This window comes from Hibiscus syriacus, unplaced genomic scaffold, assembly GCF_006381635.1.
Source record: "Hibiscus syriacus cultivar Baekdansim isolate YM2019G1 unplaced genomic scaffold, ASM638163v2 tig00117017_pilon, whole genome shotgun sequence".
Taxonomy (NCBI): domain Eukaryota; kingdom Viridiplantae; phylum Streptophyta; class Magnoliopsida; order Malvales; family Malvaceae; genus Hibiscus; species Hibiscus syriacus.
In genome coordinates, this window is record NW_024063526.1 from 6,848,493 (window position 1) to 6,864,602 (window position 16,110).

A 16,110-nucleotide genomic window follows, 5' to 3' on the forward strand; every position below is an offset into this window, starting at 1 on the left:
CACATAAGGTCGTGCCCACCATATGAACTAGTTATAATTTAGTGCAATCCCGAATATGCAGCCTTCTGCTGGACTCTATGGCATGCCAACTATACCCTGTCCCTCAATGACTTAGTTGGGCATATAGTCTATTTTTATTTCTTCCATGGCAATATATATTAATATATTTTAACCTTGGGCAGTTCATACCCGAAATAACATTAAATATAAATATCATATATATATTCATGATAAACATCATATATAATAAAGAGTGATCAATGCATTTTATATTCAACCTTTGATATATTTAGAATATGTCAAATATATGATAAATAACATAAATTCATGACAATATAAACAAGGTAAACTTATAGCAAGTCCTACCCAATGATGTATAAAAAATCCATGTATAATTTTATGTATACATTGCAATCACTTTGACATTATATAAAAGTCAAAATATAAGCCTCACTAATCTTTAACTTGATAATTTTCTTCTAATTTGGTTAAAATCAAAATTTATCACAATGTTCATATCATGACAGTTTGCACTACCTTCAAGGAACTATTATTCTGTATTAATATACACACTTAAAAATTATTTCGTTTATACAAGGACAAACTAGACTCAAATAAAAAATCTATCCATATAAGTAATTTCTTCTAATTCCATTTGTACTATTTATGGTGAATTTTCAAAGTTGGCCGACAGAATATGTGTTGAGCAGAATCTGCTACCCCGTTTTTTGACCTATCATCGGCTAAAAATTCATATCATTTTGTATACACATTGAAATCAATTTTCGTTTGTTCTAAACAAAACTATAATGGTATACTAATCCAAAGGTATAAAAATATTCTCTAATCATTTTTATAGGATTTATAGTGATTTTCTAAACTTACTGTCCACAACATAAATTTCTAAGCAAGTTTCACCAATTTGCATTTTCAACTCGTTCACTAATTCTATTAGCTCACCAAATGCACATATATACATGCATCACAAATCACATAAAATTTCAGGAGTCACTCCTTACCATAGTAACTCCGTCACTGGCTCATCACAAGTCAATGTTTGTTCGAAAACATAAGTACAATTTAAATTTGCACTCACCTGGTGTCATTAACTTGCAACCTTCCTTGGAATTTCTCATTTCATCCTTAAGCTTCTCCTTAGCTTTAATAATATTTGATCTTGATTTCAAGCACTCAATCTAAATGAAAATCATTACCAAACATATACAAATTCAAACCAAATGTTAGAATCATACTAACATAGGCATATTTTGGAAAAAAAATGCCTAACAAATTTTTCGATGCTTATTTGATATAATTTCTATGTCACAACATAAATGTTGACCTTAACACTTTCAATTGACCATTCAAATTCCATTTAATCCAAGTTCACATAACATTTTCACTTAATCTCCCAACCTTTCCATATTTGTGATTTAAACCTCAACTTTTACAAGATTTCCAAAATAATCTTATTTCATATCCTAACTTCAATTTCAACACTCAAAAATTAATTTTTAGCATAGTAAATCAACTATTAAATAATTACACAAAAATCCATAAATTTTCTATAATTACGATTCGATCCCCCAACTTTTATAAAATTATAAAATGGTCCCCAAATTTTTCTAAGGCTTGTAAAAGAATTCCTATATCATTTCCAGCCCTTACATAATTTTACAAAATTTTCCTCATCCATTTGCCTAGGTCAAATACTTCAAAGTTCCCAAACTCGGGTTTTCATGATTTTGCTTGATTTTGATTCGATTCAAGCATGAAATCAACCTCAATCCAACCTTATAAATTCTCTAAAATCGAAGCCCTAATCAAATTTCATCAAAACATAAAGTTCACCTAACTTTAGGGTTTGGCTGAAACTTAAGGAAGCATTTCTAGGATGATTGAACATGTTTTAATCATCAAACATGCTTGGAAATGATTCTACAACCTCAATAACATCAAAATACTTCATCAATTAGATAAACCCTAATGTGAACATAAACCCTAGAATTTAGGATATTTGAACACAAACCAAATTAGCAAGCGATAATGGTACCAAATGATAGTGTTTTTCGAATATAACAATTTTCTATTTCACGACATCATCCAAAATCCAAAGGAAATTGCTAAAAATGAAAAAGAAAGTTTCTTTCACCTCCAAGTTGAGTAAAAGGTCATGAAAGCTGAAATTGGCTAAGTTTTCATGAAATTTCTAGTGAATTTCATGCTAGTTTACCTTATATTAAGCTTATTTGAATAAAATATTCATTTAATGAGAAATGTTCATTTTGCCATTAGTAAACTTGATATTTATAATAATACCAAGCCAAATAATCCTTATCATCTTCCAAGGCCAAATATGGACAAAATATTTTTCCTTTACAACTTTTCCCATGCCATTTTCCAAAAATTTCAATATTGCCATTTAAATCCAACGGTCAAAATTGAACACAGAAATAAATTCTCAAATACAATTCTCCTTATTATTTTCAATAATTTTAAAATGTGGAAATAGTATTTCTAATCTTAATTTATCATGCTTCATATTTTCTTGAAGTTTCTATTCGTTCCGATTTACCGAATTTTTACCGGACTTTAAACACTTTCTATTTTTAACACAATTTCTAGATCAAGAATTTGATTTCAATAAAATCACACTCTTAAGATTAAACTATCCATTTATGGAATAAAAATTTATTTATGGGAAAATTACCACTTAAGTCCCTAAAGTTTTCCTAATTTTGTACTTTAGCCACCAAACTTTCAAAATTTACATTTTTGTCACTAACCAAAATTTTGGGGTATTACAATTCTCCCCTTAAGAAAATTCATCCTTGAATTTTCAATACGTACCTAATGTAAATAGACAAAGATGGTGCTTTTTCACTTTTTAATTTTTTCCCGAACTTTAATAAGTACTAGTTCTTTTTGCATAAGTCAAATATGGTTGAATCTCTATTTCCTCTGGGGTGATAATATACAAATGACTTGATCGAGACCTCCTGAGTATCGATACATGAAAAACATTATGGATCTTGTCCATTTCCAGAGGCAGTTCAAGTTGATAAGTTACTGATCCTCTTTTTTTTATAATCTTATAAGGTCCAATAAATATCGGACTCAACTATCCTTTGTTTCCGAACCATAATATTTTTTCTAAGGTGATAATTTAAGAAATACTTCTTTATCACCTTCATGTTATTCAATCTCTTTTCTTTTCAAGTATGCGTAAGATTTTTTTCGATCAATAATTATCTTGAGATTATCTTAAATGATCTTTTCCCATTACAAGTTCCATTGTAACTAGTTCATATTCCCACTAAGGGATAGAAAGATATTACAATAATTTAGAAGGCACTTGATACTTTACTTGAACTCAATGACATGTCAACCATTTAGAAACAAGCTCAATGATAACTCTTTTCATACTTGCTTCTAAACTCTTTCCTAGATAATATAAACATTCATCAGACTTAATCTTAATGTCTTCAGTTTCTCCTCTTTCTACTTGTTCTATCTTTGACAAGAACAACAATTTTAATAATTTCGCTAAATATCCTTTACTCAATCTAGCAATACATGCTTTAAATTCAATTCTACAATGAAAACACCATATTTCTTTAACAACAATCACGTATTCAAAAGTCTCAGAATATAAGTATCTTTCGGCTTTATTGTATCAACCACCACATTAGCTTTTCCTATTTACAGTTGATAAGCACGTCATCATTCTTTAAGGAATTCAATCCATTTTCTTTCTTTAAGGGACTAGTTTGTGCATTTGGTTCAGGGGGACCATATAATGATCAAGTATGAGCGGGAGTTCCTTTAACTGAGCAAATACACGCTGAAGTTCTTTTTGATTTAATACCACCATTTTCAGAGATTCAAAGAGGGCTTATATCTTGATATCCTATCGCACCTCATAACCGATCCCTAAGGGTCTTTGTTGAGCTATCCCGTCAGGCAAATAGGGTTGAGAGAGTCTTAGGTTGAAGGACCAAGAAGACTAGTGAGATCGTGGGACAAACTATGAACGCTACTAAGCCAACGATATCATTGCAGACTTTGGCCAATAGATCCAGAGACAGTTAGGGCTTATGGAGACACCCAAGAGGATAGTATAGGAGGTTAAGTTAAAACTCGATTTATAGAGGTAGGTGTAAACCTTGGAGGACATCCCTGACGTTGGCCTCTAAGACCAGTGCCAGTGATTCGAAAAGAGTCTTCACTTATCTAGTTTGTACTCAGTGTGGCAGGAGGCACCTAGGGTCATGCTACTAGGGATCTAGGGGAGTAAGGGAGTAACTCCAACATCGACTCAGAGATCATCATCGTCTGTGAAGAGAGGATGAAAGCCTACGAGAGGTAGTAGTGCTGCCTCTAGGTAGCACAGTAGAGAGACAACTAGATCAGTGGTTGGTGTAGAGCCGAGAGTAGACTTCAGACAATAAGCAGTAAGAGTCTGTGAGGAGTACGATGCGACAGACGTGATACCATGTACGTTTATAGTATTTTCCATTCTAATTACTGTATTGACAGATCTCTGTTCCACCCATCACTACATTTTTTGTGACCTAGTTCAAGAGATAGATATCCTAGAATAATACCTAAAGATAGGAGTTAGAGTATCGAGCCCTCTAGTTCTAGACATTCTAGTAGATAAGATTTATTGATGATGCCCAGTAGATATTTAGGGTTATCTTCTTAGTAGACTTAATAGAATTGTCATTTTGAGAATTCCATATGTGGACTTATTATCTTAGCATGAAACCATTCTAAAGAACAAACCCATGCAACTCAAGCTCACAACGGATCATGGTACCAAGTTAGTGATGACTACTGAGAAGTCGGGCCAATCAAGGATCATATCAGTCATGAATGCTCAATGGTTGATTAACCGAGGTTGTGAGGCCTTCTTGGATCACATGGTGGATGCCAAAATCTTAATCCCAATGCTCAGAGATATCCAGGCAGTACGATATTTCCCTGACATGTTCCCAGAGGTATTTTCAGGTTTACTAGCCTGCCGTGAATTAGAGTTTGGCATCAAAGTGTTATCAGGTTCAGATCTGGTTTTCATTGCTCTCTATCGCATGGCACTGACAAAACTCAAGGAATTAAAGACACAAATTTAAAAGTTACAAGAAAAAGTCTTCATCTGACTGGGCATGTCTCCATAGGGAGTACCGATCTTGTTTGTTAAGAAAAAGGATGGGTCGATGAACTTGTTCATCAACTATTGACAATTGAAAAGTTGATTATCAATAATCGTTATCCTATCTCTAGGATCGACAATCTCTTTAATCATTTTAGAGGAGGATGCATATTCTCTAATATTGATATGAGGTCATGATACTATCAATTGAAATTTAAGGAATCCAAGGGGGAGAATACAACTTTCAGGATGAGGTACAATCACTGTGAAGTTTTAGTAATGCCATTTGTCACTAGCGCCCTAACGACATTTATAGACTCAATGAATAGGGTATTCCACCTGAACTAGGACTAATTCTTGGTGGTTTACATAGACAACATCCTCTTGTACTCGTGATCATAAGAGGAACACGACCGACGCCTCTATATTGTACTGCACACATTTTAGCAATGACAATTATAAGCCAAGTTTGGGAAGTGCGAGTTTTAGTTACCAAAAGTTTCCTTTTTGGATCATGTTGTATCAGCAGAAGGCATCCTAAGAATGTGTTAGAGGTACGTAATTTCTTGGGTGTAGTTGGGTATTATTGTCGGTTCATTTATGGTTTGTCGATGACAACTGCCTCGCTAACCAAATTACTTCAAAAAATAGCCCTCTTCATGTGGGATGAGAAATGACAGAAAAACATCGAACAATTGAAGGTCATTTAAACTCAGGCCCCATTATTGACTCAAATAGAGTTAAGTAAAGACTTTATAGTTTTCACTGATGCTTTATTGACTAATTTACGATACGTTTTAATGCAGGAAGAAAAAATGGTAGCTTACGCTTCTAGTTAGCTCAAACTTTATAAGCGTAATTACCCTACCCATGACCTAGAGCTAGTAGCAGTATTCTTTGCCTTCAACATGTGCTAACACTACCTGTTTCGTGAGAAATATCACATCTTCATCTATCAAAAGAGCCTTAATTATCTACTCACACAGAAAGAGTTGAACTTGCGTAGGTGGATCGAGATGCTAAAGGACTATGACTATGTGGTAGATTACTATTCAGGTAAAGCAAACGTAATGGAAGACGCCTTGAGCAAGAATTCAATGATATATTTATGAGCCCTATTAGTTTGTTTGAGTTCATTAAGCAATGGTGGGTTTTTAGCAGGGCTTCAGGTTGAACTATAATTAGTGAGTGAAGTGAAAAGGGAGCAGAGTTCTAACAGTCGTTTAAGAGCTCAATTGGAGCAACCTCACCAAGGTTAGGCTCCTTGTTTTAATTTGTATTATGTTGATGTATTTTAATTTAGGGGTCATATATGTGTGGCCACAAAGAAACAGTTGCGAAGTAAGATTCTCCACAAGGAACATTATGGTTCTCTCTCATTATACCTAGCTAGTAACAAGATGTAATAGGAACTCCGACATTTGTACTGGTTGTGAGCATGAAACAATAAGTATTTGAGTTCGTTTTTGGGTTCTTAGTGTGTTAGTAACTCAAGGCAAAACATCAGGTTCCTTCAAGATTACTTCAGCCCATTCAGATTCTCAATGGCAATGTGATAAGTTAACCATGGACTTTGTGACCGAGTTACCGATGACTAGACATCGAGATGATGAAGTTTATGTCATAGTAGACCATTTGACCAATTTATCCCATTTTCTCCTTGTATTGATGGACTATACCTTAGAGAGGTGAGCACAATTGTACATCTACAAGATAATGAGGTTGGATGGGGTATCTAATTTGACCATATCCAATAAAGACCCATGTTTCACTTCCTAATTTTGGAATGCACTTCATGAGTCTTTAGGCATCAAAATACACTTTAGCATTGCTTTTCATCCTCAGACAGATGGCCAGTCCAAATGTGTCATTCATATATTAGAGGACATGCTTAGGTGTATCATTATAGATCTTGAGGGTAGTTGGGAGTATCACTTGTCATTAGTGAACTTTGCATATAGTAAAAACTTCTAGTCGAGCATTTAAATGTCTTCGTATGAAGCCCTCTATGGGCAGAATTGTAGAACTATACTATGTTGGTGAGCTCAGTGAGGGTTAGTTAGTGGGTCCCGACTTGATTAAAGAAACTGAATAAAAGGTTTAGTTAATTCAGAACTGATTAAGATAGGCCTTAGATATAAGGAGATTGTATGTATATTTGAAGCACAATGATATAGAATTTACAATATGGGATAAAGTTTTTCCAAAGGTTTCTCTATAGAAGAAAGTTCTTTAGTTCGGAAGCAAAGGGAAGTTAACCCTGCACTTCATTGGACCTTACGAAATACTAAAGAGAGTTGGACTAGTAGCATACCGGTTGGCTCTACCACCAGAGTTGGAACACTTCCAAAACATGTTCCAGGTGTTTATGCTCAGAAGGTACCATTCTGATCTTTCCAATGTCATAACCTTAGAACAAATTGAGGTGAGCCAAGACATGACCTATAAAGAACAATCAATCAAGATCTTAGCCATATATGTTTAGGCATTAAGAAACAAGAGGATTCCATTGGTGAAAGTTTTGTGGAGGAATCATGGTGTAGATGAATCAACATGGAGGATATACAACTTTAGTATCCATACTTCTTCTATCTAAGTAATTTCGAGGATGAAATTGCTTTTAGGAGGGGAGAGTTGGAATGCCCAAAATCTTGGGTTAGGATTTTTGGGCTAACCCGAGAGAGCCTTATATTAAATCCATTAACTTAAGAGAGGGATTATCCCAATTTGTGTTCAGATTGGGATTATCCCAATTTGGGTTTAGATTGGGATTGGTTTGGGCCTAATAAAGGTTAAAAAGGACATTTTTAATCTTGAAGTAAAGGAAGAATGACTAGGAGATAAAATACCCCCATAAACTCTTAGAAAGGTTGAATTTGTTTAAATGTTGGTGAGGTCACGCAACATGCTCTCTTTTTCTCCAAATATATTGTCTTCTTCTTTACCCAAACCCTCATCCTTTTCCTTAATAAATTGAAAAAAAGCTAGGAACTTTATTGGTCATCACTTTTAATTTGTGTTTACGATGGTAAGAGTTGCAATCTTCATCTTTAGAGCTTTGATTCAAGCCCTCAACCTCATGTTTTGGTTATGGTGACCAAATATACGTTTTAGTTAGGGTTTAAAAATCCAAGTGTAATCAACTCGTGTTTAAAAGATTGAAACCGTAGAAAGTGTTTTTAATCTCTTTCTAAACTCATAAACCAATTAATAATTCTTATGGTTCATCTTTGTCTTGTAAGAGAAGTGAAAGAAAACTCTAAGAGAAAGGGAAAAGAAAAAGTAGCACTTAATTAAGCTTTGGACACTTTTAGCAACTTAGGGTTAAAGTTAAGACACTTATAACTCATCTCTACCACCTATAGATCACTAGGTGTTCTTTGTTAGTTTGCATGAGTTATGAAGCATATGAGCTTGTTTATGGTAGATTTCTGTATTTGGTGTATTCAACATGTTTTTTGTTCTATCATGAATCCTCTTAAAATAAATAAGACTTAAATAATGCTTATGAACTTTAGTAGGACATTTGGGAGAAATAGGGTGTCATTTTCATGCCTAAACAGGGTATATCTGGGCATGGGTATTGGTACTAGAAGAACAATACCGATATTGTTCATTAGATAGATTAAAAACAAAGGGTTTTTAGGATGAGGGTATCAATACTTAAGGGTGGAGTATCGATACCAAGTTCAAGTCACAAATTCTAGTAACCTATTTTGGTATTGGTACTCATGAGATTATAAATACTAAGGTAGGGTACTGATACCCTCAGTAGGGGTATCGATACTGAGTTAATTTTTAAAACATCGAAGTAAAATTTGGTATCGATACTTAGGATAATATCGATACCATAGTTCAGAAGTATCGATACTCTGACTAAGAGTATCGATCTTACCCATTCTTCTCATATTTTAGCAGCCATTTTCAGTATTGGTAACAAGGGTAGGTATCGATACTCAAGGATTAGTACCGATACTGAAAGGCATAGTATCAATACAAACATAGAGTTTTGAATAAGGAACCCAACCAATTAAGGGGTTACAAATGAGGGGCCTAATAATATTCGAACACCATCAAATAAAACTACAATTGAGAAAAAAATAACTACAGTTACAACTAGAAACAATATTGGCTAGGATAACTTCAAACTACCCTTTGAATGATGCTCGAAAAATAGCCAGGACACCCGGGTTACTTTAGTAGTTGAAAATCATCTTATTTGTTAGAAATATCTGGATATATTCAGCAAGTGCCAAGGCACTTAAGTTACTGACTGGGCGTAGATACCCTAAGGAACTTCAGTTGCTGGCTGAGAGAAGATGCCTTAAGGGTATCTTAGGCAGGTTAGAGGGATGTGTGTCCCGAGATGTTGAACCCTTTGACCAAACCATGATACCTACCTCATCGTTTCATGTTAGCATGCTTATGTGTTAGCACCTATGCAACTAGCATATACATGTAGTGAATCCACATAGTATAGTACGATTATTAGTGGAGCACTGAGTTCCTAATCTCATTGTTTATAATGTGTTTCTATGCATAGGTTCTAAGGAGACCGTTCAAGGATCTTTATCATCACCAGTGATCCAGACCCATAGAGACTTTAGAGTATGTCTTGATTTATATTTTAGAGGACATGTACTATTTACAAACCTTTGTTTATTTAGTTGTAACTCTATTTTGGTTTTAAATATTATAATGTTATTTAAGAGCTAACCCTTGTAAACTTTAATTTCTCTATTATGTATTATTTTAAAATGAACGATATAACAGTTATGTTTATTTAATATGATTTAATGTCGATTTAAAAATGTTTTTAAAGAGAATTTTTAGGTTAGTCGCTTTGGGGGTCCCATGTGATAATTTAATCCTTCAATCTTCGGGTCGGATTGGCTTAGTGTGTTACAAAAGCTATGGGATTTTATGGTTTTATCTTATGGGGGACCTCAAATCTCTTATCTTTTCTTTGTGGATGATATGGTTTTGTTATGTACGGTGACTATTAATCAAGCTATCATTTCAAAAACTATGTTGGATCAGTTTAGTAGGCTTTTAGGACATAAGGTTAACTCTTGTAAAACCAAGGTTTTCTTTTCAAGAAATGTTTCTGATAATATGGCTGACGATCTCTGTTCCACTCTAGATTTTCAACATTCATCTGATCTAGGAACTTATCTAGGAATTCCATTTTTTCATAGCTGCATCACTAATAGTATCTTTCCATTTATCAGGGACAAATTTCGTGCTAAACTGAATAATTGGGTGGCATTGAAACTTTCCCTAGCCTGCTTCATCATTCTTTCCAAATCGACTCTCCAAGAAATCCCAAACTATTTCATGCAGACAATGGCTATTTCTAAATGGATTTGCAACATAATTGAATCCATTATCCATCGCTTCATTTGGGGTGGAACGAATGAAAAATCCAAAAATGGCCCTTGTTTAGTGGGACTCGTGTTGCTAATTAAGCTCCCATAGGGGTTTAGGTTTCTTCTTTTTCTGGACCCAAAATGAAGTGTTTCTGATTATGCTCGAATATGATTTTTTAATGCAACCTAAATCTTTGTGGGTAACTCTCTATCGTTCCAAAATTAAGGTTAAAACATCATGCCCACTCGTATTGCCTCCAAGAGCTGCCCGTTTATGTGGCGCTCCTTGTCTAAGATTTGACACTTCATTCAATCCAACATTTGTTGGTCAGTTGGCAATAGGGAAAGCAAAGATTCTGGGCAAAAGTATGTATCCCCAAAAAATGCCCGATTGTAAAATGTGCTAACAACGACTTCCCTTGTGATCCTGATATTACAATCAGTAAATTCACTAGTAGCGATGGTAATTGGAATTTGGATAAACTCAAGCTTTTTGTTTATAAGGACACAATCTGGGATATCATTGCCATCCCTACTCTTTCTAGCGATGCTATTGATGATCACCCTACATGTATATGGGAGGCCTCATGCATTTCTATTGTCAATTCAATTTATCAAGAGTTTCACCGGGATAATTGGGACGAGCACGAAAACATATGAAATCTTGCATGGAATTTTGATGGGTGGTAGCGTGTTTGGAATTTCATTTGGCTAATCTTAATGAATCAAATGCTGACCAATGTAGAAAGAACGACATATGGTTTGTCCTTAGACGCGTAGTCTTCACACACCATTAGTTGTTCAGATGGTGATCCTTCATTTCTCTTGATGAAATTCAAACCCTTGGATCATCAAGCTAGATCCAACGGACCTAAGGCAGTTGTACATGTGACATTGATCTTAGGGTTTTTGTAACCTTAGCTACTTACGATCCTGATTGTTCATTCATGCCCTGGTTGTCTGGTCCTTGTGATTGCGGTGCTTGTCTTAAAAGCAAAACCCTAACATACAGAGCTATGTTAGACTATGCTTGTTGGGCCTTCAAATCTTTGACCTAGACTTGGATACCTAGGACCTTTATTGGGCTATAATTATTGGACTAGATTTGGACCCGAACTTGAAATAAAAAAATAAATTATAATAGTATTATAATATACTTAATATGTAATATAATATATATAATTTCAAAAAATATAATATATATTTTTAATAAAACTATATATATTTTATAAACTATACATATATATATATATATATATATATAAATATAATATATATTTTCAAAAATATATATTATATATTTTTAAAAACTACATTTATATATATATATTCTGAAACTATATGTTTTTAAAAGATAATATATGTGTATTTTAAAGACCATAATAATATATATTTATATAATATAAAACTATATACATAATAATAGAAAGATGCAACATAAATATCGGACGAAAATGAGTGTCTACAACTACCCCTCTTTGTCCCTTATCATATAACGACAATAGGACAAAGATAGAAAGACACATATTTTCATTCAATTTTCAAGATAAATGAATTCCAAAAGCAAGCTTGCTCTTCTGATGTTGTGATGTCTAGTTGTTCTTCTAAAATCATATCAACTTATGCTAAACAAATGTTGGATTTTTTTCTAGCTCGATATCATTCGTTGTGAAGTTGAAATCTGAGTAGAACTTGTATATGATCATTCTTTTAGTCAGATATCCTCCGCCATGCAGGTAAAATATATTTTGAAAAGATTTGACTGTAAGATGGATCCTCGTCGTTGAGTTAAGCCAAATTGCAATCAGTTATGAATGTACTTCCACAAGTATCCTTCGCCGTGAAATTGAAACATGGCATGAAAACTTCAACTAGAAACTAACTCTTTGTTGTCGAGTTAAGCTAGACTGTAGTCGATTCTGATTTGGCTTTGAAACCCAATATCATTCTTCATGGAGTTAAAATTGGCTTTGAAAAGATTGATTAGAAGATGACTCCTCGCTAATAAGTTAAGCCAAGTGAAATGATTATTCAAATAACTCCCATTCGTGGGTCGAAGCCAGGTAAATGATTCTTTGGATGACTTCCCTTCATGGGTTTAAGCCAAGTGAACTATTTTCGAATGACTCATCTTCGTAGGTTTAAGCCAAGGGAAATGATTCTTCGTATGACTCCCCTTCACGATCTAATCCAAGTGAAGGATTCTTTGGATAATTTCCCTTCACGAGTTTAAGCCAAGTGAGATATTTTTGGATGACTCCCCTTTGCGGGTTTAAGCTAAGTGAAATGATTCTTCAGAGGAATCCCCTTCGCGGGTCTAAACCAGGGGAAGGATTCTTTGGATGACTTTCTTTCAGGGTTTAAGCCAAGTGAAATGTTTTCAGGTGACTCTCCGTTGCGGGTTTAAGCTAGTCTTGTATGAAATCAAGCTTGATATCCTTCATCGTGAAGTTAAAATCTTGCTCAAAATCTAGGTCAAGAAGTAGCTCATTATTGTTGAATTAAGCTAAATCACAGTCAATTTGGGTTTTCTTCAAGTATCTCCATCGCGAAGTTGAAAATTGACTTGGAAACCCTAGTTAAAAAATAGTTTCTCTTTGTTGAGTTAAGATATATTGAAGATGACTCCTTCATAACGACTTAATTCGATCCTAGATGTTCTTCGAGTTCAATATTCTTTGTTGTGGAGTTAAAATTTATTTGAAAAAAAATGCAAAATTTTATGTATGTATGTAATGTAATTAGGTATGCCTAAAATAAAAATGTATCATTCTTTACATTCTCATTCTTGAAGAGAAGTCTCGATCTTCTTTAGTTAATTTTGGCCTTATCCCATGTTTCTTGAAGCTAATTTTTCCAAAAAAATGTCGTACTCTTCCTATAAAATATTATAATCATTACTATCAATCCATAATATTATAATCATTACTATCAATCCATAATTCTTCTACTATTGGTTAGATGGTTTGACCTCTACTTTCATATCATGAGACACAAACTTAGTCGTAGTTTCATTGATGGGGCCAAAATCCTTGGTATTTTGGCAAGTTAGTACCCCACTGTAGATATACATATAGCAAAAGACATTATTGGGTGGCTTCAAAATTTTGATGGAAACTCTCCTTAGGTGCTTTAGGTTGTTTGCATGGAACCTCTGTAGTAAGGTTCCCCTATATTTCAAAGGTTTTATTTGATCGTTTTATAATCATCATAGCTAACAAGTTTTGCCTTCAGATGTAGCATCTTCAAGTTTTACTCATGAGTAGGTTTCCATTCTTTTGTCCTGTGCAAAGCCTTTTTTCCAATCAAATCATTGTTGTGAGGCCCACTTTTTTAAGAGGAATTTTGAAACTGCATCAAGAGACACAAGGAAGGAAGAGATAGGGATTCCGGAGATGCCCACTTATTTTAAGATCTTCAATCAATATTTGAGAAAATATATGTTGTTTGACAACTATCTTTTCTTGAAAGTATTGAAAAGTTTTCTGTAAAAATGATGTCAAATAAATTGAAGAAAAATATCAGTTCACTGAATATAAAAGAAGTAAATCACACATGTTGATTTAAAAAATTATAGCCCTTTGACAAGTGTCAAGATCGATGGTTCAATCTAAGGAAGGCAATGTTATTTAGTTCAGTTTTGTCTCATCTCTTTCTGGTATTTATGCTTTTCAAATAGGATGAAGACATAATAAGGTAATTGGTACATTCCACTGCTAGACTTTTTAGAGAGCATTTTTGTTTCAGTTCTCATGAATCTTTAATTTGTTCAAGTTTCATAAACTCCTTAAGCAGAGATAATGCAGAAATATCAATCTAAAAAAAAAAATTCATGAGTGCTTTTGTGTAATCAACTATAAAAGATGTTTCTTAATTCCCTTAGTACACCTTTCATGGGAATTCAATCTTCATTCAAAGTTTTAGGCCTTAAAAGCTTCTCCAAATTGTATTTCATTAAATTTAACGTTATTATCTTCACTTTGATTTTGCTGGGAGATTTATCTCGACACATAAAGACTAGTGTCATTATTTGAATTTAATCCTTATTCATAAATTTAGGGCTATTGGAATGGATCATTAATTTAGTGGAATACCTATAATTAGAGGATTCAAGTTCCAAAATGTCTTTGACTTGAAAACTCGAATGGAACTCACTTCATAAAGCTTGGAAATTACCTCCGTAGTTACTTCAGACATTACCTTTGGAGATTAACAACTTACTACTTTCAGCAGAGTTCCCCAACAATGTTAAAATTAGCTTTCATTAGTTTCTGTAAGTTTTTTTTATTTCAAGGTTCCTTAATCTCATCAAGAAGAATCTGCTATAGTCTGAGTGTCGGTGAAAGTAAAAAAAATATGCATCGTTAGAGCTCAATTTCTAGGCAACTAACCTGAGCCAAATTCATCTATTTCACCATTCCATTTGTGAAAATTATAGATCATCTTGCATGTCATGTAAAAAAATGCTCTATCTTGTCTGCCTTATGAGTATTTAACAACTTCATTGTGTGGGGAAATATAACTTTCATTCTCCTTTTTTGGGTAAAAGGTACAAGCATGATGATGAGTCAATAAATCTTTTTGAGATTTTGATCTCGGTATATATCAAAATTCTATAACCTCATTCATCAAATGTGCACTTGATATTAACTGAAATTAAAAAAAAACTTCATTGCTCATATCTTTTCAATGATAGAAAACATTCATATATAAAAAAAATTCAAACAAGATATTATTCTCTAGATAGCACAACTCAATGGTAATGGAGGAATTTTAGACCTATCAACCATCCTCTATTGTGGAATTATCTCCTGTTTCCCTATGATTAGATCTCTACACCACATTGGATTCTTTTGAATCATTAAAGTGAATGTGATTTTTGTCTCGCAACCTTTGGATGATCTTCTTAAAGGTGTGAAAGTTTTCGAAGGAATGCCTTAGGACATCACCATGATATTCAGAATTTGTACTCTCATCGTACCACCAAGGGTATGGTGGGTTTAGAGGATCCACTGGATAGGGCGATACTATATACTTATCATAGAGTTGTTGAAACAAATCTCGATACGTCATTGGAATATGGTCAAATTGTCTTAGAGGACTCGATGAAGTGGCTTTTATTGACTTTGGTCGAGAGGTAGTGACATTGTTAACCTATATTTATTTATTACCTGAGGATGACCTCTTATGGGATTCACTTTCTTCTATTTTCTCTTGTTTGATAGCCATCTCTACCATTTCACCGATAATCACAATGTCGGTGAAGCTCTTGGAAGTTATCACAAGTAAGTTCCCGAAGAAGGGATCTTTGAGAGTATGCATGAAAAGTTTCCTTGTCTCATTTTCCTCCAAGGGAGGATGAACTTGCATAGCTACATCATTCTATCACTACGCATATTGTAGAAAACTCTCATTGGTCTTCTTCTCCATTCCCTTGCATCATTATACATCTAACCACATCTCATTTACGTGCTTGTATTTCTCTAGGAAGGACTTAGAAAGATCTTTCCAAGTTTATATATGAGTCCTACTTAGATGATTATACCACTGAATATCTGAACCCGATAAGCTCTCTTGAAAGCAATT

At 33.9% G+C, this 16,110-nt stretch overlaps 1 protein-coding gene across 1 annotated transcript in view; it reads right to left on the reverse strand.

Annotated features, from left to right (window-relative positions):
• LOC120195740 (plant UBX domain-containing protein 1-like) overlaps positions 1–15,894 on the reverse strand; it is a 29,909-nt gene extending 14,015 nt beyond the window's left edge. The window contains exon 1 of the mRNA XM_039197666.1: positions 15,696–15,894. Within this exon, the coding sequence (XP_039053597.1) occupies positions 15,696–15,894 (199 nt within the window). The remainder of the gene's footprint in view (positions 1–15,695) is intronic.
• Between the last annotated feature and the right edge of the window lie 216 nt (positions 15,895–16,110).